Here is a 25,630-nt window from a genome sequence, read left to right on the forward strand (position 1 = left end):
CTCTGTTGCCTAGCAACCCATGTTGAAATGTAACACAGCAAGAGTTCTGAAGCAGCAGAGTGGAGGTGAGTGAGTGAAACTGAAATGTGTTCACAGCTGTAGGAGCAGTTATGTGCTTGAGGTGAGCTACACTTTGTAGCATAAATAGTGAGTGGAGATGCGGAGGGTGTAGCACGTTGCCATCTGTAGGTTGTGAGGAAATATATACTTTTTAAGTAGCACTGTAACTTGTCTAATTAGCCTCCATCAGCTAAGTGAGCTATTTAAAAGAGGAAGTCATGTTTTTATTTGTGCAGTAAGTTTTTAAATGACATACAGAGGTTAATGATTACAGGTTAAAACAAGGAACAACAACTTTCTCTCTTTCAAATTTATCTAGCAGAACAGTTCACTGATTTCCAAGAAAAAATAATAAGACTTCCTGCTTAGACAAGTTCAGCTACGACAAATAGTTTCTCTTTAGTTGTTTTTTCATTTAGTTAGCGTTAGGTGTTTGTTCAGAGAATGTTGTAAGGTGATCCTTTAATAGGCATTCACTCAAATAGAAGTTTCTGTTTTACTGCTGAGTACAAAATCTGCTCAATCAAAATACCTTGTTTCCAATTAATCTACCAGAACGTGTTTGGCTAAACAAAACATCTATACTGAATGACAATGTTGCTGAACATTTCATTACATATGTTATTCATGCAACACCTATCTTAACTTGTTTAATCTAAATTAGCATTCAACTGCTCCTGAAATCTCTTTTCCCTCTGTGGCCAGTAACATGGCAATAAAGTCCTGGCGCCAAGCACCCAGTTGCTAAGTAACGGTATTAAACAAGAGCCTTGACTTTAGGTAAGCTAGGGAAATGTTATACAAAAGGGGCATTCCTGATCTTTCCTCTTGACTTCGCCGCCACATAGATAGGATTACCAGGTATTATAAGTAGAACTTCTACATGCTGACCAAATTGGAAATGTAGTTTTTATAAGTGTTTTATGTTTGGTTGCTGTGATATAACATTATGACTTTTTGGTACAAGGGTGAGAGGCTTTGGGTTGAATGGCCGGTTCACAGGAGCTAAAGCTGTTGGTGTGTTTCTAAAACTGAAGAGAATCTCATTACTCGATTAACGTAAACTAAAGAAAAAATAAAATAAAATATGGTGAGTAGATATCTTCATTTATGTTGAAAATGTAGATACAAGGTTTAACAGTAGGAAACCAACTGAAAAAAACAGTAAATGGGTTTAGAGAGTGAGGGGCTATTTGAAGTGTATCCAATAACTCCTCCGCTCGTCCAATAACTCCTGACCAAATTATTTTGTAAAACTACACTAAATCAATCATTGCATTTGGCCCAGTATGTGTTATCTAATTGCAGGCAATAATTTCATGCAACTGTTTTCTATAGGAGGTTATAATGGGAACAAGCACCAGTGGATAACCTCTCTCATCCTGAGGATGATGAATGAGGCGAGAGAGGGCCTTGGGGTGTAACACAGACACAAACAGACACACACCTTGCTCTTTTAGACACGGAGGGGAGAAGAGCGAAGCCCTGATCACACTCCCAACACTACCCAACTATCATTTATCAAAGTCCTGATTTGACTCTTTGTGCATGCGCACATGTACTGTAGTACAGTACATCCATGTCTACACACACACACACACACACACACACACACACACACACACACCTTTCTTGCCTGAGAGGAGCCAAACAGCTCAATCAGTTGAATGGTGAGGAAGCATCAGCACTCATTTGTTTTTTCTGTATTAGCCTGTGTCGCCTCTCTCCTATTGTTCCCCTGCATTAGCCTTAATTAGAGAGTCATGCTCTTAAATACCCCCATGGGCAACACTGGGTGAGCACGCATTAGTGCAGACATAACACTGCTGACACACACACACGCACTCAGAGACACAAGCACACACAGCTCAAGCTCTCATACCTCAGAGAGCATGCTTTCCTGACTGCCTTAGGCCATACATAAGCCCTTGTATCTGAATAAATCACATCAGCCTTACACACACATATTTACACGTAAACATACACACAACTCATTTATTTGCAATAGTACTGTGTAGTTGTGTAGATTAGATGAATTATTTGAAATCAGCCTCTTGGGGGCAAAAGTGAGACTGAGCTGAAATTTTAAAGTCCGGTTCGGTAATTCTCTGTGTTGTTGCAGTACCATGCCCAAAGGGAAGGGAGCCAAAGGGACAAAGCTGACCCTCAAGATAGCCAAAAAGGCAATACGGATGACCCCAGATGGACGGCGCAGACTCACCCTTAGCAACATGGGTATAACCATCTTCCCAAAGTGTCTCCTAAAACTCACCAACCTGGACGAGTTGGACCTCAGCCGAAACCTGATACAGAAACTCCCAGATAACATTGGGAACTTCTCGTCACTGAGATGGCTGGATCTACACAGCAACAAGCTGGAGTCTGTGCCCGAGTCCATCGGCAATCTGGTGGGACTGACCCACCTCAACCTCTCGAACAACCTCCTAATCTCTGCAGGTTTACCCTCCACATTGGGCTTGCTCACCAGCCTGAAGACTCTCTATCTGGGGATGAACCAGCTGGACAGCCTGCCTCCCACTATGATGGCTCTAGATAGTCTCCAAGAGTTAGGTCTGTTTGATAACCTCTTCATCAATCCACCAGAGTTTGTGAAAGTCCTACGCAACCTCATGAAGGTGAACATGAAACGGAATCCTCTATCGTATGTTCAGGGGGATGGTGAGGGGAGGCAGAAGGAAAAAACTGAACCAGAGGAAAATGTGTACCTGGTCCATGAGAGCAGCCTGTGCAGGACATGCCTTAAGAGGTGTAAAGAGCAAAGGACAGGGGTTCCTAAAGGAGGAGGAAAAGGAGGAGGAGGAGGAGGAGGAGGAGGAGGAGGAGGAGGAGGAGGAGGTGACGCGTTTGAAGAGAAAAGGATAAGGACTTATGAAGGACTGATAGTGCCAAACTCAGTGGCTACAATCAATCAAGATGTGTGGAGAATAAGAAAGATGGAGCACACGAATGACCAAACAGCATCGCAAAAGTCATCTTAAACTTATTGAACAAATGTAATAAATGTAATTTTAGGCAACTCTCAAAACTTTAAGAATATTTGCATATCTTACTACGTCACAACTACATTTTGATTTATTTTCCGTTTCAATTGATGAAATAAAAAGAGTGATTACATGTTACTGTCTCAAAATGTGCTGTTGGATGACTGTGACTAACTGTGGAGTCTTACCTGGCATTAGCAATGACCTCAGCAACCCCTCGGCCTTTTAATGCTGACACTACCATGCACAACCTTTAGGGAGAAAGAGAGAGGAAAGTAAGTAAGTAAGTAAGTAAGTAAAGTTTATTTATATAGCACATTTCACAGATAAAAAAATCACAAAGTGCTTCACAATAAAATGTAATACAGTACAACAAATTAAAATACAAATAGAAAACATAACAAACAACCATAAGAAACCCTTGACTAACTAAAAGCCTGCTTGAAGAGCAGAGTCTTCAGTTGCTTTTTAAAAGATTCAACAGAATTCACACAACGCAGAAAGGGAGGCAAAGCATTCCACAGCCTAGGCGCCACTGCCTGGAAAGATCGGTCCCTTCTAGTTTTAAAATGAGTGCGAGGAACCACTAATAGCCTCTGACCTAATGACCTCAGACTCCGGGTGGGAGCGTGAAGCTGAATCAAGTCATATATGTAGGTAGGAACTTGACCATGCAGGGCTCTAAAAGTAAAGTAAAAGTAAGGACCAGGAAAGAAAGAATGACAATCAATCATAACACTGAAAATATATATTTTTTCCATCCAGTCAACATAAATGTGGTACCTTTTATATGCAGAGACATGGTCTTTATTCAGGAATACCAGGAAGGCTGAAAGTCCGTTTTTCATGAAGACCTCGATAGCATTGCCCTGATAGTGACAGAGATGCACAGTGGCTCTTTTGCAACTCAGACTTAATTACATTTGTGTCAAGTAGATATTTTTATCCATCAATCCCTTTTAAACCTAGACTCTTGACTGACTCTTTTATCCACACGCAGAAACAACTAATGGAAAACAAGAGTAAGTTAACGATCTGATTTCTATGAGTGCTCAGAGACAAACTTTTACATCTAATGTGAATGTATTCCAACTAAGTCCTGTGTAGACATAATCTGAATATAAGATGCACGTTAATTCAAGGCATCTGCTGGAGCATTAGGATGTCTGACCTCTAAAAGGAAACGCATGAAGCGGGCATCCTTGATATCCTCATAGAGCCAGCGTCTGCAACGGGCTGGTGGCAACTCTTTACTCAGCATGGTGGAAATATAGGAATCCCTCACACTGGCAGAGAAAGAAAGGGACACAGAGAACGATAGATGACTGATTCAGACAACTAAAAAGCTAATGTATGCTCTTTATATGTTTTGCTGTAACTGCACACAGCTGTACCTGCTGGGGTGGTGTTTCCTGCAACATACATCTCCAGCAGGACTAAGAGTGAATCCCTCACACAAGAGCAGGCTCTCCTTCCCAAACAGCAGCACCCCCTCTGTGACTCTGAGGCCGCTTACCGTCACTACACACATCTTAGCCTTTACCTACAGAGAGAGAGAAGAGAGAGACAGAGAGATACATTAAGCCCTGTGTGAGAGGCACAATACACATCAGCACACTTCTCTCCCGGGACATGACATGGCAGCAACGCAGGCACTTCAGGCTTTACTTGATTGATCATTTTAATCACATATTCTAATCATTATTAAAAAGACACAGTTGAACACTTCATTATCAGAGCTGATTGATGGGAGGCGTGTGACTGTGTGTTTCATCCAGCGCCAAAGTGGACCCACATGCTGCTTTCAGCACTGGTTGTAGCTAATGCTAACTGCATTGTGATAATGTGTGGATAATTCTATTGTCTCTCCTCATTTCACAGTGAGTGTGTGCACCTGGCTGTCTCCCTGTGTTGGCCCCTCTGCCGGCCCTCTGGGACTCAGCGCCCAAAAACCATATGGGGCCCCAACATACCCGCAGGCCCCTTACAATTTATACTAATCAAATCAGACTCCCTACCCCCAGACAGAGTCACACACTTTGTGGAAGAGGAGGCACTGCCTGGCCATTATTAGGAAAATTAATCACTGCCAAGCACACAATAGGAAACCTGCTAAGTGATCAGAACCTCTGGTCTGAATGCACACAGAGACACGCTATGATGGATAATATCACTTGTCACGTGAAATTGTTTAATAAGAGTCAAGGTGAGCGAGTCTCAGCTACATGGCACAGGAATCTTACATTGAGCTATATCATGGTCAGACTGTACTGTATGGCAGTATTCCATCAGTGAATACTGTCCCTAACAATGACTCGATTTCAGAAAAAAAACTAGTTACATTTATTGTTTTCAAAGATTAAATACATCACAATAAACTAGTTTCCTTATCTCCTTACTGTGCACTGGACAGATATGCGTTATCAGTCTGTGGGTGATTTAGCTGATGATGGGAAGAAGGAGAGAAAAGGAGGACTTTTATTGACTGAGAGCTTAATGTCAGACCATTGATTTCTCCCCACACACATTACTGTCATAATCACACTATTGGCGCTGGCAAGCTAATTATGAGTGGGTCTCCCTTTGTGTGTTACTGTGTGTGTGTGTGTGTGTGTGTGTGTGTGTGTGTGTGTGTGTGTGTGTGTGTGTGTGTGCGTGTGTGTGTGCGTGTGTGTGTGTGCGTGTGTGCGCACGCGTGTGTGTGTTAGTCCGTGTGTGGATTTTTCAGAGCTAATGATTATGTTTATTTGACAGGAAGCTCAGCAGGACTCACACACACTGAATCACTGCAAGACAACAGGACACACTTGCACACATCACACACTTACTAAGCGGATGCAAGACAGCTTGCATCACCTCCTACTGTTTTTATTAATACTTCTGTCAGAAACATTAAAAGCCTCGGCTGGTTGCCGGAGTGATGAGAGTCCCTGTCAACATGTGCCTTGGTTTCTAACTCATTGGAAGAATGCGAAGAGCTGAGCTGGGCCTCGACATTAAAACATTACACTAATGAGGAAAGATGAAATTCTGATAGCAGCGCTGGGCTATTGGAATCCCTTAGTCTACATCAGATAATTATGATTGTGAATATTAGCAGGGTGGGAAGGAGGAATGTTGTTTTAAACGCAGTATACCAACACACCCTCCTGTGATACAGTACCTCCTCTCCAGGGTGCAACTCTTGCAGGATGATGCGTATGTCCTGGCAGTCTTGTGTGTGAGAGCAGGATTCGGGGGTGAAGGGATCGGGGGGACCCTCAGTGACAGCAGCTGTCTCATTCAGCACAGGGAAGAAGGTCAGACGGTCAAAATCCTGTCCCCCCTCCTCTTCATCCTCCTTAGCCTCTGCTCCAACTTCACACAGGATCTTGGGCTCTGTTACAAAGGAAACACATTTTCCCACTGAGTTTACATCCATACATTATAGTAAAAACAAAATAAACAAAAAATCATCAGGCAACACATTTTTTTTTACCTGTGTGACCTTCTGTTCTAGTTTTGTTATCCTCAGACATGCCAGTCCTTAAACCCAGACACAGCGTTCCTAGCACCTGTTGTAACAACACATTGCAGTGTTAAAGGTTGAACACTGAATAGGACCCTGCTCCACAGATTCTGCTTTAAACTAAAAGGCTATACCCGTTTGGATCGTCTCAGAGCCTTTCTGCGGATGCGTGATCTGGTCCGGTTGGGTCCTTCAGCAGCATCTTGCACCCAGTCTCGGTTCAGCAGCACCCCTGGGCCAGGGCCAAATACAGCTCTCTCCCTCAGCAGCTCGGCCTCCACATGCAGCCACTGGGAGCTCACTCGCTCCCACTCACTGGCTCTTAACTGGGGTGCAGAAACAGGCCCGGATAGGGGGAATAGATGAGACAGATAAAACCATTATTACAGATCCAGTTTTAGCTTTTTCATTACATTAATTTCAGTATATTCTTGGTTATTTATTACTTTAGTACTATATAGTATTGTCATTTTTGTCAAACCTGTAAGTGGCTTGTCCTCATATTCTCAAACATGCTGTGGCCTCTCTGTCGATGTGACTCAGTGTAGGACAGAAACTCCTACAACAAAAGGAGAGTAACCTGATGGGTGCAAATGAAAAGAGCGAGCGGCACAATCGGTCTTCCTCTAGCTCATATTGTAAACACACAGCACACATCATGTTCACAGAGATTGCATATTCATAATGGTATTGTTGTTTCCTCATGCAATTACATTGCATTCATACAATTACATCTGTTCTAAATTGCATTCACTGGGCAAAATAAGCTAGTGGCTACAGTCTTACAATAACCCTGTCTGGAAATGTAATCATTTGTTGGTGTGATCTAATTAACATAAACATTAATATCACTGAGCCACGCCACAGTCAAGGGCAAGGCTAGTGTGTGTGTACCTTTACTGTGGGTGAGTGTGTGTGTGTGTGTGTGTGTGTGTGTGTGTGTGTGTGTGTGTGTGTGTGTATGTATGTATGTATGTATGTATGTATGTATGTATGTATGTATGTGTCGATTAAAAGAGAAAAGACAAAATTGAAAAACCCCAAAACAGAGCCGTGTTGACACTGCAGGATGCTCATGTTCAGCAGACACACTGGGATCATATTCTGACTGTTAACTGCTTCATTAAGCCCATCATCACAGCAGTGCTCGCTGAGAGACTAGTGAAACAACATGTGTCCATCCTCACAGCTGAGCTGACCCAGGAAAGCCATTTAATTGACTGAATGAACATGCAGTAACTCTTTATATCTAGTCTTATTTACAGATGCCAATTCTGTGTTTTGCCGAATAAACCCATTAATGCAATAATTGATTTCAAGCACAATTAAAAAAACAACTACTTCTGTAATACAAGAGATGCAAAAATTCAACATAATTTCAGAATAAACCCATGTGTAAAAGTTGACAACAAACTTTGAAAAGCCCTCTGGAGAATGAAAACTGTTTCTCTAAATGACTGACTGCCTATCCAAATGGGAAGTTGTGCCGAGAAAAAAATAAAAGAGTAATTTGAGGGGAGATTATAGAAATATTACAGACAAAAAAAGAGTGTAATAATGAAGTTTGCAAACTAGAGCTGTGTTGCAGCAGATAAACAGCAAGTCAGCGTCATCATCTCCTAATTTCATTCCTTCATTTAGACAAACACAAGTAATATATAGCATTAATTACCCTATTTAGCAGATAGGAACCTCATTGGCTTTTTAAATGCTGCATTAAATACATAACTCATCTCTTCCCTCTGCAATTAACATCAGAACATCACACTCATTTCCATTTTAATGACTTCCCAACAATACGCCACCTTTGATGATAAGGCAACATAATGTCAACTTCATTCTGGGATGGCAGTGAATGTGTAATGAACTTAACGTGATCATTAGTGCTGTTAATTATCTTTCTAATATGAGGACACAGATATGATTATGGAAACTGCATTCGCTGATGAAATAAATCTCTAGAAGAATTGCACTGAAGCTTGACTGAGGACACAGACTGCCTATCACTCTCTGTATTCTCATTCATTACCTACAGAAGGCTTTAAAACTCTTTTTTTCTTTAATAAAAGTAGATATCTGAGACCCGGAAACTATGCTCAGTGCTCTAAGAAATACATCACTATGGATCCAGTGACTGAGAAGAAACTCCCCATAAGCTCATGACTTGCCAACTAAAGGTCATAAGTTGATGATCCAGAAATTAATTAATTACTCACTTGTTTCTTCATAAAGATGAATGGAAAATGAACAGACTGGCTGACCACTACTGATGATTTGAACATCATTTTTTTTTTATTACTCACTGCATGCTGCAACCTACTCAGAGTGAAGTGGTGCAACTCACAGCAGAGAGAAAGAAGACAAACATCCCTCCCTCTTCTTCCCCGCCTCTCAGATGGAAAAACAATTCATCACCCTCTCTGATAGCCTGTCAAAGACTGATATGATAAAGAATAACATCAAATGAATAATGTTTTCATCAGATTGGTACCACTATAATTGCCAACCCGATTTCTGTCTGCAAGAGAAGCGCACAAACAAGAACACACACACACTTTGTGGGGATGAGACAGACACACAGACGCGGTAATTTCATGCCTGTGTGCCTGAGTAATATGTCCCCGCTCCTTGCTCCAGATGGCTCAACGTCTTAAGCGGTGTGGGGGAACTAATGATGTGGGCCATGTGTTTCGGGGGGAAAAACAACAATAAACGCGTCTTTAACCTTCAGCAGCAAACAGTGTGTTGTAGTGAGTGTTCCCATAGATAGGCCTAACACATATCAATTACTATGCCCACTCAGGGGCAATCAGCTGTGATAATCCAAATCCATTTAAAGAAATAATCAAACACCCCCACAGGGCTGGACAGCCCACAGCACAAACACAGCAGTGACTTTGTGATAAGTGTTTGGGCACTGCACTCTGGGATGCTTGGGCACCTGGGAAAAGGTAACGCCCCTGCACTCCTCAAGACGACAACTCACAAACCTTACACATCTCTCTATCCTGTCCTGTGCCAAAGAACCAAACTTTGGGGGAAAGTGAGTGTGTGTGTATTTACCTCTACTGTTACTGACTCTTTGCCTTGTCTGCCCAAAGCTGAGCGAACAGCGCTGCTGATCATATCAAATGTCTTCTGAGAGCTGCTGGCCACCTTCTGCTTCTGAGACTCTGAGAAGGCAAACAAAATAAATAAAAAAAAAAAAAAAAATCAAGAACAAAGCTAACATTCAGGAATCATTTCCCTCTTCAGTAGCATAGTGAGAGCTAACCTGTGTGTAGCCGCCAGGCTTTGTGTGCCATCTCCTCCCACAGAGGGCTGATGTCAGTCATGCTGACAGGCCCCGTCTCCGCTGTGTGGCTTGCTGAAATCTCCATCTTAGAGATTTCTTCAAGTGTGTGCTGCCTCTCCGCCATGACCTTTGACCAGCAGGCCTCCGCTAAGGACACTAGTTCCCTGTCATCTGGAACACACACACACACACACACCTCTCAAGTGGCCCAGTAAATCTCCATTGAATCTACAAAAATGTCAGGCTTAAATAAACCCTCACATACTGGCCTTCATACCTGTGGCAATGTCTGCTCCGTTGCTGAGACATGCAGAATGTCTGGCTCTGGTAGCATCCAGTTGGTACGAAGCTTTTCTGTTCAGCACTTTTTGTGCCACACATCCAAAACCTTCGGGGTAGCTAAAAAAAAAAAAAAAAAAAAAAAAATAAAAAAAAAAGTGTGATTGTTTAAATTACCAGTGAATCCTGGTTTCAACATGTTTCCGTGTATCTCAATGTATGTTTTTTGTTTTACCTGCCCGATCGTATCAGTAACAGACAATGAAGAAGGCATGTAATGAAGTTCACATTTGCATTGTAAGTTGCCATGACAACATCCCAGCGCTCCATTAAGGTCTGTAAAGCCTTGATGACCCCGTCCTTTTCTTCTTGGGAATGCCGTGGTTGAGACAAGAGACAAAGCAGGACTTTATTGGTGCATGAGTAGAGGGCTGACACGGTCTTCTCTTTCTGAGTTTGGCCTTTCTCCAGAGCCTAGAAGTATACGGCAGTGTATCGGTTATCAGACAGTATTAAACTGGAATTAATATAAGTGGCCTATGGGCAGATTTTCACATTCCAGTGCTCCCATTGGTTAAAAGGAACTGTCTTCACATTGACAATTATCAGATTACTTTCATGCACAGGTTGACATTAGTTAGCATGTTTATGAATTTAAAATGTCAGATTTATGGTAAAAACATTTTTTTCCATATTAAGTATCTATATGGAGATGCGTGTATTAAGGTTGGGTACTGAACTCTGTACTTTCTAGGGTACTGACCAAATTACTTTTTCGTGTTAAATCAATCGGTGCCAAATTCCGTACCTGAGAGCGTGTAAGTGTGAGCTTCTCTGTCCTCTTCTCTGCATGTTTGACAAAAAGAGACACACATGCACGCAGAGCTGCGTGCAGATGGTGCGAGACTACGTCGCCTCTGCAGCTTGTTCAAGTCACAGTGAGTCATGGTAATGCTGATAACGCGGTCACAAGTGTGGTTACACTTTTTAAAACTCCACGCAGAGAGCGTTTGCTGCAATATAATATAATGACAAGCCGAAAGCGGTCGCGGTGCAGTTACACTTCCTCTGAGAGGCACAACAGCATTTTCTATGCCCTGGTGACAGACTAACAGGGTGGAGGTTGTAGGGCAAGGCAATTAAAAACAATAGATGAACAATTTCATGATAGAAAATAAAAACAGGTTAAAATAGAACAATATACAAATAAAAGAATAAAAGTTACAGTGCAGTGTAAGAAATTAATACTTATTTTATTTAATAGGTTGTAGGGACAGGTTTGGGAGGGGAGAGGGAGATTATTTTGTCTAGTGTGTAAAATTTCAAAATAAATAAAATGTTGAAATTGAGAGGTTTGGACTTATTTTTATTCACTAAAATAAATGTTTGTTATTTCACAGTGAGTAAAGTACCAAAAAAAGGTACTGTTGGGCATCAGCCACTGAATTTCAGATACCGCTACTGGTCAGCAGCCCTTGTAGAACATCAGAGTTAATATGTGAACCGTACCCAACCCTAACGTGTAAACTAGTGTATGTGTTGGTCTCACCACCACAATCTGATCCGCAAGGAAGTTGATCAAACTCCCAGAGTCTCCCATGAATGTTCCACTGTAAAGTTTCTGCTGCAGAGTCTTACTGAAGAGCACCACATTCTCCATCAACGTGCCCATCTGTCCTTCAGGAGTCTGACTCTTGCAGTCTGAGAGATAAAATAAAAAGCAGCACATTCAGACGAGAGATTTTGTTGTTGTTGCATGGGCATGGTCAGGCCAGTTGGAGCTATGAGGGAAGCATGCACTGTAATTCTACCTTGTGAGTTGAGATGAGTGTTGTTTTCTTCCTCATGGCTGAGCATGTGGATGATGTCCATGATCAACTCCAGAAACTCAGTCTGGAAACTCTGCCTCTGCTCCAACGATGAACCATCAGGGGTAAACTGTGACATTTAAGCATTTTATTAGTTAAAAACTTGATTGAAACAGATAAAATAAAAAATAGATGGACACTTTAATATGCGACAGCTCTTCTATTATGCTTGATTGACATGTTGTCTAAAGTGTAGGTGTCGGTGGGGATGAGTGTGTGCATGTAAATTAAGCTTGTCTAGCTGAAAACACCTCTACAGAAATCTGTAGTTCTGCAGACCTAGTGGTGTTCGCTCTCTCCTTGTGGTGAATCATATTATAGTACCTTGGCTCTGGCTTATTTAGTAGCTAAGCAAAGAGTGGCACCTTCTGGAGAGATTAGAGTTTTGCAGTATTTGAAGAGCCTTTTTTCAGTGGTAGCAATAATGCATATGTGTTGCATGTATGTTAATATTTGAGTGTAATCTCTGAGCTAACATAATATAACAGTAAATAATTGTTTAAATACCTGCATGTGTGTGTGTGTGTGTGTGTGTGTGTGTGTGTGTGTGTGTGTGTGTGTGTGTGTGTGTATGTGTGCACGCATTCACCTCCAGCAGCAGAACGAGAGGATGTGTGTTGGTGCTGACAGACACATTAAGAAGAAAGTCCATCAGCAGAATACGGATGAAGTCGCACACCGGCTTCCTGTTTGGATGACTCTTGAATTTGTCTTCACCTTCACTCATTAAGCAAGGCTCAACCCCACCCTGAAAGAAGTGAACAAACCAGTGCATAAGACAAGAGATATGAGAACTGTTAGGATTTCATTAATCCAGAGTAACACACAAACCTCTGAAACGTCCACAGGGTACACAACTCCAGCGAGTGCATAGAGAAACTCTGGTGATGCCCACAGTGGGTCTCTGGGCCGGAGGTTATGGAGTAGACAAAAGAACTGCATCACCCTTGCTGGGAGCTGCAGCTCCCATGACGCATCAGTGCCTGACATGTGCTTTGTTGGAGGAACAGGCTGTTAAAACATAAAGATAAACAATTGGTATTACACAATATCAATTTGTGGTGAAAAATACTGAAGGTGTAAGGTTATTACATTCTTACCTGAGTGATAATGACTTTGACTAATTCTAGCAGTATTGTCGCAGCTTCAACACAGAGCTGCTGAGCAGGATTGTCTGCTTGGCTGTCAATCAATGACTGTAGGATATCATCCAAATGCATCTGTAGATGACACATAAGAGCATTATCACAGGAATTAAGATGAAGCTATAGATATAACTGGCTAACTTGTCCCATGTCTTGCCCGTTATCAGATTTAGTCAGCGTTGCATGGCCTGGGTATGTATGAAATATTCACTTGTACTTTAACTATTTCACCATTTACTAACTTTTACTGCATCTTTTTAAAATGTTTATCTATAAGATCTCCATCATGATTGTTGTACTTTATTTGTCTCATTGCTTATTGCTGTGTTGCATGTTTGCATGCGTCAAAGCTTTGCTTTGTTGCTTCGTGTTGTTTGCATGTACTTAATGTGAATATTGTTGATGTATTACAGTACTAATGTTTTGCTGCTTCCTGTTGCTCTGCACTGTCTTGAGAATGCTTATGCTTACTGTCTTTATGGCATCTTGTTGTCTTCTTTCTGTAAATGTTAACCTGTCCTACAGTAATGTCTTGCTGTTTCCTGTTGCTCTGGTCTCAAAACATTTGCCAAAAGGGCTACGGCTGGAAATTAGCCAGCTGGCTAACACTGGCAAATTTACAGTAATGTTGATTAATGTGTGTTGTGCTTAAAAAAAAGAAGAATTAAAAAAAAAAAAAAGAAGAAAGATGATTTACCAGATGAAAAATTACCCACTGTTACCTCTGCAGTGTGACTGGCCTTCCTTTCCACCAGCAGAGCAGCCAGGGCTTCAACCACCTGAGGTAGGTGAGAGTGTCTGATCAGCAGCCCCTGTAGAACATCAAAGCCTGGACACGTGGTGCTGAGGCTCTCATAAGACCAAGAATGGGCTCGAAGGTTGTCTGGTGACAAGGCAAGAAATCAATGATAGAATCATCATGTTATCATGTTAACTGTTGTTCATTACACTGAACAGCATGGAAATGTCAAACAAAAACCCCAAATATTTCTTAAAAGTACCTCTTTTTGTCAATATGTAAATACAATTTAACATCACTTTGTATATGTCATCACAATATGATTCCAGTAAAGGGGCCAAAATGACAACATTGAATTATTTTCCTGCTTCCCTGTGAGAAGGTATTCAACTCTATGTACCCAAGACAGCAAAGGGTTCCTCCATGCACTCTATGAGTGTAGCTGGAAGTACACCCTCTCTGAAGCTGCTCTGCTGGCTGGGACTCGACAGAAAGTGTGTGAGCAGGACAAGACCCAGTTTCAAGGTGGAAGGGTGAAGGTGGGGCTGAAGGAAGACCAGGAACCAATCACTGCCCAGGGCATCTAATAAGGCCTTCAACTGACTAGTGGGGAAGAAGAACATTACAGACTAATTCAGTTAATGTTTCTGCTATGATATTATGGCACATGAAATACTAGGAAATATGTTGTGGTTTAGCTAAGTAGTAACAGATGCCACTCACTCTTTGATTAGAATGCTGTATGAGTTGAGGATTTCACAAAGAGAGAGTAACAGCTGGTTGCGGATCCAGATGAGGTTGGCTGGATCAGAACTCTGAGCTACAGCACAGATAGGACAACTCTGGGTCAGTACTGGCAACAACTTGTGTCATCCACGAGACATGTAATCGACTGCATAAGATGTGGTTGGGTGTTATATGGTGTACCTGGCGTATCCTGTGAAAGATCACTGTCAGATAGCTCATTGCCTTCATTCATGTTACTAAGACGAGGGAGTGTGTAGACCAGGAAGAGCCCAAGTCTGACCGAATAAAAGGACATGTTTTAAATACAGAGCTATTCCTGAAAACTTTATTGGCCTGATAACTTTATTCAAAAACTATATGACAGGAACACTTTGTTGTGGCTGATGTATTCCCAGACAGTACCTGCTTATGTCCAGAGGGGTGAAGTGAGCTTTTAGGAGGGATGTGATGACACAAGAAATTATCTTAACCTTCTGAACGGTCACAGCAGGATTGGAAAGCTCGAATAGCAGCTTTGGTAGCAGGCCCATACTGTGCATGACCACTGCATTTCTGCCGTCACTGCCGAGAATACAGAAAGAGAAACAGAGAAAGCATTAATATCAATCCCAATCTGTTCCCACTGACCAGAAATCTAATTCAGCAATCCATGCACACTTTCAGTCATTCACTTCTCTCCAGCCTCTGTGACTGACTCTGTTGAACATTCCCTTGACTATTTCAGTTGTACATTTACATGATATTGATGCCCAAGGCTGCTGCAGATGTTGACAAAGAAAGTGTTTTCAATCCTGAACAGGACCCTCTTTATTGTGTAATCTAACTAGTTGGCCATGTGACTTGATAATGAATTAGATTAAAGCTACAGTTTTCTCTGGTCACATGCCGATAGCTGTGGAATTTACCTTGAGGACTTCAGCATTTCAGCAAAGTGGTTTAGGATTGAAAGGTCCAAATTATCTGATGTATTCTGCCACACCTAAAAAACATGGTATAATGAGACAGCAACACAAAATAAACGATTTTACGTTTACAAACTTTCCAAATAAATACTGGGTTGACATAAAAAATTATCCAATCCCTACAACCGCTGAACTTTTGTGCTAAAATGTGGATGCTTACTTCCAGGTCACACAGCAGGGCCTGGAAAGCAAGTGTGTTCTGTAGGCAACCAGACCCAGAGCTCAGCTCCACTGAGTTTGAAAGACACAGAACCAACTGAAAGGTTCTGTAGCTGACCAGACTGCACTTCATCTTCAGCAGGAAAGCTAGCAGCTACAAGGAGAACAAATTATACATAAGGACAGATCATTACAGTAAGGTAGCAGATTCTGATGTCTGTTTCTACGTAACGTGAAGCAGTGATTTTGCCAGGTCCGACCGACCTTGTATCCGTTGATGCGGTTCATTTCCTCCTGCATGGCAGAGCTGGTCTCCAGAACAGAAAGAAGAACTTTGACAGCTGCATACAGGGAGCTATCATCAGGCGCCATTGCAACTAGACTGAGAACAACTGCAGGCCCACCAATGTACAGGAAACCATTGGATGCACTGCTGGGGGTGAATGTACGCACACCTAGAATGAAATGGACCATGAGCTTACCAAACGTGCCTGCAAGAATCAACTAAAGCGCAAAAAAACCCCTTTCAAATAATACTTTATTTACCAAAATGTCCAACCAGGGCTGCTCCTATGGTGCGAGCTGTACCGCTTAGGTGCTGGCTGATGTTTTGAGCTAGGAACACAGGGGTTGAGTGATCACGAGATGTTATCCCCATCTGCAATAATTGCACACAATGATTGCAACTCTGTATCAAAACAACAAACACATAGGTTTAACATGGACTCATCTTACCTCTTTAGCAATCAGTCTGCAGTCCACCTCATTGTAATCCTCTCTGATCTGCAGGACAGTGGTTAATGTAGAAATTGCTGGGTTGATGCCAAATGAGATCCTCTCCTCAGGGACCAGCCTGAGAGGGAGAGACTCAGCATCTAGATCATGGCCTGGACACAAAGAGAGAGGTGGGACAACACAAGTAAGTAAAGTAGAACCGCCCTACAAAAGTCAAATGTCATGTGTAACCATAATCATCACTATCTAATAAGAAAACTAGTTGTGCAATTGCATTCAATTACATGTAATCAGTGTATTAATTACAAAATATTTCTATGTCAACAATGCCCTCATATAACACATTACCACCCTGTCTCACGGCAGTTCGTGAAATGGTCACATTATTCTGATCTATTGATTCGTGTAAGGGGCACGATTTTCTTGTTTATTTCGTGGTGGTCACCACGAAATGGGAACGTGACCATTTCACAAACTGCCATGAGCTGCAGCCTGCTCTGGGGGACGCAACAACAGGAAAATTAAACACCACGCGCGGTAGACATGACAACAGCGGCCGCCGGGTCACGATACGCGGTCTCTGGGGGACGCAACAACGTGGAAATGAAACGCCACACGCCGGCGACAACAACGGGATGGACTGCCACACGCGGGACGCGATCCCTGGTCTCTGGGGTGAAAGTCCTGTGTTGTTTGACCCATCCACCACCCCAACCAACCTCCTTACGCGGATTTTTGGCTTTTCAATACTACTCGCTACTGTAATCATGCTGTTATCACGAAAGATGTTTCCCATTGAAATACATTACTTTCAAATTCGTCCTCACCACCACGAAATAAACGACAAAATCGTGTCCCTGTACACGAATCAATAGATTAAATAACGTCACCATTTCAAGTTGTTCTGCATCAGTATACAAGGTCCCCTATAGCAAAGCAAATCATCTGTTCTGCAGAGAAAATCATGCATGCATGCAATGAGCACCATGACAACATGATTTACTCCATTCCATGGTATGGTGGAAAGACATACATACCACAAAATAGATGAACATAGACTGATCAAAATTACATTCCTAATGCCTCTAGAAACAACCTTATATTATTCTAGGATCATATTTGACTCAGACCACAAAGATATATTTACAGATTCAGCATGTATAATATGCTCTTATTCAGGATGACTTACTGTAAGTAAACAAAAGACATACTGTGGAAATCCTGTGAAATTCTTGCACAAGATCTTGAGACTCACCTGTGTTGCGCAGAGCAAGGAAGTTGCCCTGGTAGGCGGTGCCTTGTGTGTACATGACACCCACAGCCTCAGAGCTCAAAGCTTCTTCAAACAGGTAAGACGGACCCACTCGCCATACTAGAGCAGCATGCGCCTTCCACAGAGCTGGTGTTCCTATCAGTCCATACACATCAATCACAGCTGTGGGGTCCATGGAGACACACTGACCAGGGAATGGCTGAATATACCTCATCTGACGGAAAATACAGAGGCTATGATACATGAATATATAAATGCCAGTTCAGTCATCAGCTCCTCAGTTTCTCTCCTCTTGTCATACCTTTCCTGTCCCCACTGCCTTGCCGTTGAAGTAGGCTGAAGTCAGACAGCTCTTCTTCACGTCTTTGGCCATGACCACAACCAGGTGGTGCCACTGACCTGGGACCAGCATGCTGGAGCAGCGGAACCTCAGTGATGTAGGCAAAGAAGTGGGAGTGCAAACTTCTGGCTCCATCATATCTGTTGAACAAAGATGGAGAAAGACATTCGGTCAATCTCTGCAGTAAAAACTCATGATGCAACTATTGTGCAGTCCCATTTTAAAGCTATAGTGCGCTACTATTTTATATTACTGAACGTCCGTTACATTCAAGCCATTGCCAAATGATATAAAGCTAATTGAGTTATCAGCTCCACAAAACTCTCTCTGTATTTCTCAGTATGGCTATGGTAATGGTGTAGTCCGGCGACATTCGTGCACAGCAGCTTGAGTGATGCGTTTTACGTCACCGCTGAGAAAGGGCAACAGCAATGTTCAGCTTTGTAGATGAAGAGGACATACAAATTACAGAATAATTACCTCTTCTAAAGAGTCCATCATGTTTTTTTTTAATCATCTGTGTCCTCCTTGATTTGACGGGATAAATGCTATAGCAACTGCGTAGAGGAGGGGTGTGGGCGATCACCATAGGATTGCGTCAGTCCGTTGTTGTCATTACTTAAAATTCCTCATGGGCAACAGAAACTACGCACTATAACTTTAAACAGAATTAATAAGGAATAGAGGACAGTTGTGAAAGCTAGCAAGAGAACTAGAATGCTAAAGAAATTTTCCTACTTTCTTTAATTCATTTTGTCAATCAATAAATGTTATGTGTAGTTTAAGGGCAAATACTGACCAAACTTTTTATTGCTCTTACCCAGGTATGTAAATGCTTCCTCCTCTGTGGAGATGACCAGGCAGCCGTCATAGGCTGAGAAGGAGATTGACAGACAGATGTACTGTTGTTCAGTCCGCGACATGTGGCGAACCACTGACAGTAAACGGATTGGGTGGGAATCACAGGCTGAACTAAACCGGTTGATCTGGAACCAGCAGGAAAATGAGAGACCAGCTATAGGAGGAAAACCCCGGCAGTCTAAAATATGAGAGAGATTATTAGCCATTTTATTCTGATTTATTCACAAATGTGTGAGTATGACGCATTTAGACTCATCACTTGCCTCCTCCAATTCCACCTGTTGGGATTGAATCAGCAGTCACTCCTTTCACTGTCGCCAGAGAGGGCAGGAAAAGGCAGCTGCAAAGCATACCGTCACATGGCGAGAAATTTGTAAATAATTGATGTTCTTGCATGTTTTTTTTTTTTACATTACAGAGAGATTTCCTCACAAGCCACCCCTCACTGAGGTCATTTTTGCAGCACATACATTCTGATTATTTTAAGTCCTATTTAGTCATCTACTGTAGTTTAGTCTCTTTGATACTGCAGGACTGCACAGACACCCAGTAAAACAAGGACTCACCCATATCCACTCTCGCTCATGTCAAACTCTACAAAGGCAGGTGAGGAGGAGACTCGGTGTGGCCTGAAGGTGCGCGGTGATGTCATGGTCACCAGACTGATGATCTGGTGGACAGGGATTGCCGAACCAGAGGATTCACTGCGAGTTGTAGACTGTAACAAGCTGAAGGTCCGCTTCAGTGCCTTTCCTGAGGATCCCGATGGGGCATCTTCCTCTGTACTGTGACCTAGTTTAGACAACACAACCAAAATCCAATGTGTGACCTGATTGATGTCTGTGTTTGAAAGGCCAAATTATCCCTTAAGTGGACTGAATTTAACATGCATGAGAAAAGAGCAGGCACAAAATAACAGAATGATTAAGTCATTAGAATAAAACTAGTCTGTACCACTTGAAACAGGAGCTTTGACTTGTGGGTGACATTCTAGTTGCGACTGCATGGCCGTTTTGTCTGCCAAGCACATGAGTGGGTCCCCTAAACACAGGAACTTTCTGAGGAGGAAAAAGTAAACTCGATCAGATGTCAGATTCAGAATATTGTAGGAAAAATATTTTAAAAATAAATTTAAAAAGCAAAAAAATCCAAAAGCCTCTTCATCTCCAGTGCAATTAAGAAATGCATGTGTCTGAACCTCGGAGACGGAGTATGTTCTACCTCAAGTCTGATTGTGTGATGGCCTGGGAGGAGAGCTTCTCCAAGATGCGAGTAACCGGTAGATGTAACAGGTGGTTTGGAGCCAGCAACATGCTCTGACAGTGAGCCAGGAGTGTGGAGACCAGCCCCCCCTCGCACACTATCTGGCGGTTTCGCTCAAATTTAACCATGGCCTGGATGTGGTGCGCCAGTGACAACTGGACCTCCATAGAGAGCTAGAAAAAGGGAAAGAAATGTGTCTCATAATGGGGCCATATCCTGTATTTAATAATGTGCAACTTAAGAGACTGCAATATGTTCAGTCTAGAAAAGGTACCTGTGGGTGTTCAGGAGTAAATACAGATGAAAGAAGAGTCATAATAACCCGGATTGCTCCTGGATGAAGAATAACATGATTGCAGGTGAACCTACTAAAAGCCAAGCAAAAAACACAAAACAAAAAAGTATGGGTTGATACTTTGATTACATTCATTCACTACAATTTAGATATGAATGCAGAGCAGAGATCTTCAACAAGGGGTCCGGGACCCTTAGGGGGTCCTCAGAGTTACTGCAGGGGGGCCCCAAGTTATTGTTCAATCATTTAAAAAAAAGTTTCAAACGTAATATGTCTGAAAATATACACAAACATGAGTCCAACATATTATTAGCAAAAACGTACACAATATTGATGACACGCTTATTGGCCTGTAGGTAAGGTAGCCACTAAGGTAGCCAGATACAGTTAAGCTTAAGGATTCACTGTGCTACATGTATGTTTAACATTAAAACATGTCTATGAAAGAATGCCAATAATTATTATTTTAATAGCTTAGTATTGTATGTACCATCAGATGGTATGTGTAAAGACTTTAGGCCGCCCTACACGATATTGTAGGCCCAGTTTAATATGCAACTCAATTTAATACAACATGTGGTGGGTTCCTGCTCCATCTCTCTTTCAGCTAAGACCCCTGATGTAGAGGAAATTCGAATTCATCTTATAGGAATATGGTTTCCATGACCTCCAAATGGTTAGAAATATCTACCTGTACTGAGACTCTGTGCAGACTGTGGAAATACTGGGTGCTGTGTTTCTGGACCTTCCCTGTGTGTTCTCCACGGACTGCAGGCCTGATATCATTTGGACAGGAGGGGACCCTGAATGCACTGTTTCATGCCCTGCTGGTCCATTTAGTTTCTCTTTATCTCCGTCACACCCATCCTCTGGCTCTAGTCCCAAGTTTATCTCCAGAGAAGAGTAGGTCCCTGTGGCGAACTGGTCGAGATAGGAGAGCAGCCTTATACATGTCCGCAGAGTGACAGGCAGATTAGGCTGCGGTGTGGTGGAGGGAGCTTCAGGGGCCTCTGCTAACTCAACAAACTGGTGGAAGCTCTTTACAGGAGACTGGTCGTCCTCTACAGCCTTGAGACAGGAGCCCTCCTCTCCATCAAACTTCACTTTCTCAGGGCCTTCTGTGTAAAAACAGCCCAGCTGGAGTAGAGCGTCTGCCAGCCTTTCATAAAAGCCACCAGTCTCAAAATGGTGTGCATTTACTGTGTGAAGATGCACAGCCAAGGCTAGAATGTGTAGAGTGAGGAGGAGGAGGTCCAGCAGCAGTTGGTGCCCAAGGGACTTCCACACTTCTCCCTGAGGAGGGTCAGACAGAGCTCCTTCCATGTCGATCACCAGAGAAAGCAGTCCGGTGAAGCCTCCTGCTCTCCTGAAGGCGTCCCAGCTGTTGGGGCTCTCCATCACCTTTAGCACAGACTGAAATACAGAAGTGAGAGGTCAGACAGACCATTTGGACAGTGAGCATGTGGAACCACCAAAAACACATAAGCCTAACCACACACGTGACAAAGCAGATTCTATACTTGTATTTTGATAGACACTACGCTTAGCTCAAAGTCTCAGCTTTCAATAGCATCTTCCGGGTCAATTAAAACAATATCATGAAAAATAGATGAAATGCATAGATATATCATAAATCATTTCTGGTAACTAGTTTTTGGAGGTGAACAAAATCACATTAGCTTTATTCAATTTAGAGACCTAATCCATCAGGTAGGTAATCTGTAAGGCAGAACGCAGAGGGAAATGTGATTAACTGAAACTGGAGTAATCACAATGGCTCTTAACACTTGCCAACCCAGGTCGTACCCAATCTGATTGCCACCTGCTTTAACCATGTTAGTACAAAGAACACGCACACACCAAAACAAGCATGTATTCACAAACACACACACACACACACACACACACACACACACACACACAATCTGCAAGTAAGAGCTCTTCTCACTGCCATCTATAAAAGCGGACACATACAGTGGGTGTGTAACTTAGTTAGGCTTAATCAGATCTCTGTCCCATTCACTGATCTGATAGAGGTGGTAATCTTCAGAGTGCCACAGCACAAGGCTGCTGGCCTAATCAAATCGGTCCAGAGTTAACAGCTAAACCTGTTTTAGCAAATCAATCTGCATTTGTCTATAATGTAATGAGGGTCCCACATGCTAAGAAAATAAATTCACTAGCTTATTATGTTTTGAGTGCATTTCAATGTGTTTGATTTGATGTAGAGTGGAGACTATATTTACAGTTCAGCTGAGATCACTGCATATCTTGAGTGTTTTTGGATGTGTGTGTGCTGTCCGACTGTGGGGTGCATCTAAAATATAAGTACCTGCAAAAGGTCCCGCTTCAAACTAAGTTCCTGCTGTGTAGAGGAGCAGAGGGCTCCTATAGCCGTACTCATAAACTCCTCTGGGTTAATTTCAGCTAGCTGCTCCAAAATGCTCAGAGTAGGACTTCGATACTGATCCTCATCCAAGAAGATCTTTAGGTAGGGAACCATACCAAGGTCTCGCACTGAAACTGGAATATACATGCAAAACAATTACACACAAAAAATATACAACAGCAGTTTCAAGTCCCAAAAATTGGACATGAAAAGAAGTGAATGTATATACCTGTGTTTTTGATCGAACGCAAAGTAAGGGTTGACACAACTTGAAGCATACAGGTAGTGAGCACTCTCTCACTTTCCTCCACATGTGGCAGCTGCTGGGGGTCTAAAGAGCACATGAACTTTAGATGCATTTTTTTGTCCACATCAATTCAGTTTTAAAATCACTCACTTTGAAAGTAAAAGTACTGAATTATGACTGGGTGTGTTCACTCAATCCCAAATTCACTGTAATGATGTGTCATTATGTTAAACAATCACTCTCTGTCTGCTCTTAGTAGTTGTACAATCATAATTACATCATACGTTGAGGAAACAAATATGTTGGTTCATACTTATTTGAGGGGGAGAGACAACTCCAGCCTTTCTGAGGATTTTGGCTCTCCTACGCAGTTCGCTGAGCAGCAGCTCTAGCAGGCCCCAGTCACTCAGCACCTCAGCTAGCATACCACTGTGCACTGTCATCCTACAGAGCAGAGGAGATAGACCATTGAAAAGATCTGCAACTTTATCCTGTCTTACCTGTTCTGTGTTCATTTGTCTTAATGATAAAACTAACCAAGCTTGTACAATACAATTTGGAGAAGGTTAAATCTTTGTTTATTTTTTTATTTAAAGTGCTCATATTATGCTCATTTTCAGGTTCATAATTGTAATTAGAGGTTGTACCAGAATAGGTTTACATGGTTTGATTTTCAAAAAACACTATATTTTTGTTGTACTGCACATGGCTGCAGCTCCTCTTTTCACCCTGTGTGTTGAGCTCTCTGTTTTAGCTACAGAGTGAGGCATCTCACTTCTGTTCCATCTTTGTTGGGAGTCGCACATGCACAGTAGCTAGGTAAGGACTACTACCCAGTTAGAAGCAGAGTATGAGGGCTTGCCACGCTAGCAGCTAGGCGAGCATTATAACGTGTGTTACAAAGTGATGCACGTTTGTCACGGAAGTAAAGGCTGGACTACAATAGAGCTGTTTGGAGCAGTTGGTGAACAGTGTTTTCTGTTGGAGATGGTAAGTCCCTTTGGGGTGGACTTTGGACTTTTTCACTTTGTGTGTGTGTGTGTGTGTGTGTGTGTGTGTGTGTGTGTGTGTGTGTGTGTGTGTATATATATATATATATAAAACACACAATAAAGGAAAGGGAAAAAGCCAAAAAGCATAAAAAAGCACTTCAAACTATCTTTATAAGGTTGGCAATTATAAGGAGAACAACAAATTCTGACTAGCATCAGATACATTTAGGATAAAATATTTTAAGTAGGAGTATCCTGAACAATTCAGAGTAACTACAGTAGCACTGCTCACCTGTGGAAACACTTGAGAGCCACCACTCCAAACTCTATCCCCGCCACTCCTCCAGCCAGTGTCCCAGCCCAGCTCTGCTTCAGCACACCCAGCAGTGCCCGCAAGGTCTCATGGGGGATGTAGTTCAATTTAAATATCACCTGTAGGAAATCATTTAATCAAACCTCAAGTGCACAGTGTATAAATAAAAAAGTATGCAAAGGACTTTGCTGCCAACATTAGAAGTCATACCATCTCTAGCAGTGAAAAGAATAGTTTTTGTACAGGTGCTGGTTTACGCCACAGACAGGCAGCCAGCTGGGCCATCGACTGGACAGTCCACTCCAAGAGGAAAAAATTGGCTGGGTCCCTCTCCCATATTGTCTGCTGGGTTTGAAGAAGCTGGCAGCATAGCAGTGAATCCTGAGAACGCAAAAGGGAGGCCTGCAGCAGGTGGAAGGCAGGCAGGTTTTTTACTGCTAAACCTGGAGACAGAGGGACATTAGGAGAGAAAGTGTCAGTGCACTTGTCTAAGGAGGTTTTAGCCGTTAAAAATGGGTCAATGAATAGAATAATAGTCTGCGTGTTTGTTTATCGAACGTTATTAATTGGGAGACAATATGTTCTTGTACTAGTCTATGAAATATGGCACTGCAAAACAATATCAGCCTAAGGTCAATTAGCCAAAAATATCTTTTGAATTTAAGGCTCAATTTATCAGATTTTGCTCTGGCAAGGTCAGACAGTCAATTTTATAGAAAAAGGAAAACAAATATATTACAAACAACCTTTATCGCAGAGCACATGCTGAATCCAATAAGCCAATCGAGTTATACATACATAGATAGATTGAAAACAAACAGCACAACATGCATGAACACAAAAGAAAAGTAGCATAATCTGCCTTGATAGAGTTTGTAAGCTGCATTGTCAAAATGGTTAGAGGAGGTCTTAGATTTGGGAGTGTTTGTTGCGAATAAATATATACCTTGTTAGTAATCGGATTAATTTTCATACTTAATAAAAATTGCATCAAATCCAAATAAGATCAGCACAAAACAGTCCCTCTGGTGCCTCTGCTGTAAAGAGATCTTCTCCTTGATGTGATGGATGGGTACTGAGTGTGTGTGTCTGTGTGTATAATTAGTGTGTGTGTGTGTGTGTGTGTGTGTGTGTGTGTGTGTGTGTGTTTGTGTTTGT

The 25,630-nt window shown here is 42.2% G+C and overlaps 2 protein-coding genes across 11 annotated transcripts in view; one reads left to right on the plus strand and one right to left on the minus strand.

Annotated features, from left to right (window-relative positions):
• The window catches only part of wdfy4 (WDFY family member 4), a 45,049-nt gene that overhangs the window by 11,794 nt on the left and 7,625 nt on the right, over window positions 1–25,630 (minus strand). For 2 of the 5 annotated variants that reach the window (XM_035991924.1, XM_035991923.1), the window contains 41 exons: window positions 24,683–24,915; window positions 24,452–24,591; window positions 23,481–23,611; window positions 23,150–23,251; window positions 22,864–23,054; window positions 21,223–21,944; window positions 20,511–20,604; window positions 20,195–20,409; window positions 19,928–20,031; window positions 19,540–19,765; window positions 19,237–19,313; window positions 18,933–19,151; window positions 18,074–18,252; window positions 17,755–17,986; window positions 16,500–16,651; window positions 16,311–16,422; window positions 16,029–16,219; window positions 15,766–15,918; window positions 15,549–15,622; window positions 15,046–15,204; window positions 14,824–14,918; window positions 14,620–14,716; window positions 14,297–14,499; window positions 13,874–14,040; window positions 13,113–13,232; window positions 12,844–13,023; window positions 12,602–12,760; window positions 11,956–12,082; window positions 11,694–11,845; window positions 10,380–10,618; window positions 10,143–10,264; window positions 9,845–10,036; window positions 9,634–9,743; window positions 7,052–7,129; window positions 6,705–6,896; window positions 6,541–6,616; window positions 6,226–6,440; window positions 4,457–4,605; window positions 4,234–4,348; window positions 3,846–3,931; window positions 3,251–3,313 (listed from right to left, as the gene is read on the minus strand). In XM_035991924.1, coding sequence (XP_035847817.1) covers window positions 3,251–3,313; window positions 3,846–3,931; window positions 4,234–4,348; window positions 4,457–4,605; window positions 6,226–6,440; window positions 6,541–6,616; window positions 6,705–6,896; window positions 7,052–7,129; window positions 9,634–9,743; window positions 9,845–10,036; window positions 10,143–10,264; window positions 10,380–10,618; window positions 11,694–11,845; window positions 11,956–12,082; window positions 12,602–12,760; window positions 12,844–13,023; window positions 13,113–13,232; window positions 13,874–14,040; window positions 14,297–14,499; window positions 14,620–14,716; window positions 14,824–14,918; window positions 15,046–15,204; window positions 15,549–15,622; window positions 15,766–15,918; window positions 16,029–16,219; window positions 16,311–16,422; window positions 16,500–16,651; window positions 17,755–17,986; window positions 18,074–18,252; window positions 18,933–19,151; window positions 19,237–19,313; window positions 19,540–19,765; window positions 19,928–20,031; window positions 20,195–20,409; window positions 20,511–20,604; window positions 21,223–21,944; window positions 22,864–23,054; window positions 23,150–23,251; window positions 23,481–23,611; window positions 24,452–24,591; window positions 24,683–24,915 — 6,643 coding nt within the window. The remainder of the gene's footprint in view (window positions 1–3,250; window positions 3,314–3,845; window positions 3,932–4,233; window positions 4,349–4,456; window positions 4,606–6,225; window positions 6,441–6,540; window positions 6,617–6,704; window positions 6,897–7,051; window positions 7,130–9,633; window positions 9,744–9,844; window positions 10,037–10,142; window positions 10,265–10,379; window positions 10,619–11,693; window positions 11,846–11,955; window positions 12,083–12,601; window positions 12,761–12,843; window positions 13,024–13,112; window positions 13,233–13,873; window positions 14,041–14,296; window positions 14,500–14,619; window positions 14,717–14,823; window positions 14,919–15,045; window positions 15,205–15,548; window positions 15,623–15,765; window positions 15,919–16,028; window positions 16,220–16,310; window positions 16,423–16,499; window positions 16,652–17,754; window positions 17,987–18,073; window positions 18,253–18,932; window positions 19,152–19,236; window positions 19,314–19,539; window positions 19,766–19,927; window positions 20,032–20,194; window positions 20,410–20,510; window positions 20,605–21,222; window positions 21,945–22,863; window positions 23,055–23,149; window positions 23,252–23,480; window positions 23,612–24,451; window positions 24,592–24,682; window positions 24,916–25,630) is intronic. The other 3 variants (XM_035991925.1, XM_035991926.1, XM_035991927.1) reach the window with 3 other exon arrangements.
• lrrc18a (leucine rich repeat containing 18a) lies at window positions 49–3,183 on the plus strand. 6 transcript variants are annotated; one of them, XM_035991931.1, is made up of 3 exons: window positions 49–65; window positions 1,028–1,150; window positions 2,183–3,182. In XM_035991931.1, the coding sequence occupies exon 3, from the start codon at window positions 2,187–2,189 to the stop codon at window positions 3,057–3,059; it is 873 nt and encodes a 290-aa protein (XP_035847824.1). In that variant the 5' UTR covers window positions 49–65; window positions 1,028–1,150; window positions 2,183–2,186; the 3' UTR covers window positions 3,060–3,182. The 6 variants fall into 6 exon arrangements, with proteins under 6 accessions (XP_035847824.1, XP_035847823.1, XP_031160301.2 ...); XM_035991930.1 differs by lacking the exon at window positions 49–65 and adding an exon at window positions 93–147; XM_031304441.2 differs by lacking the exon at window positions 49–65 and adding an exon at window positions 96–921 and having other exon boundaries at window positions 2,183–3,183.

This window comes from Sander lucioperca, chromosome 15 (genome assembly GCF_008315115.2).
Source record: "Sander lucioperca isolate FBNREF2018 chromosome 15, SLUC_FBN_1.2, whole genome shotgun sequence".
NCBI lineage: Eukaryota > Metazoa > Chordata > Actinopteri > Perciformes > Percidae > Sander > Sander lucioperca.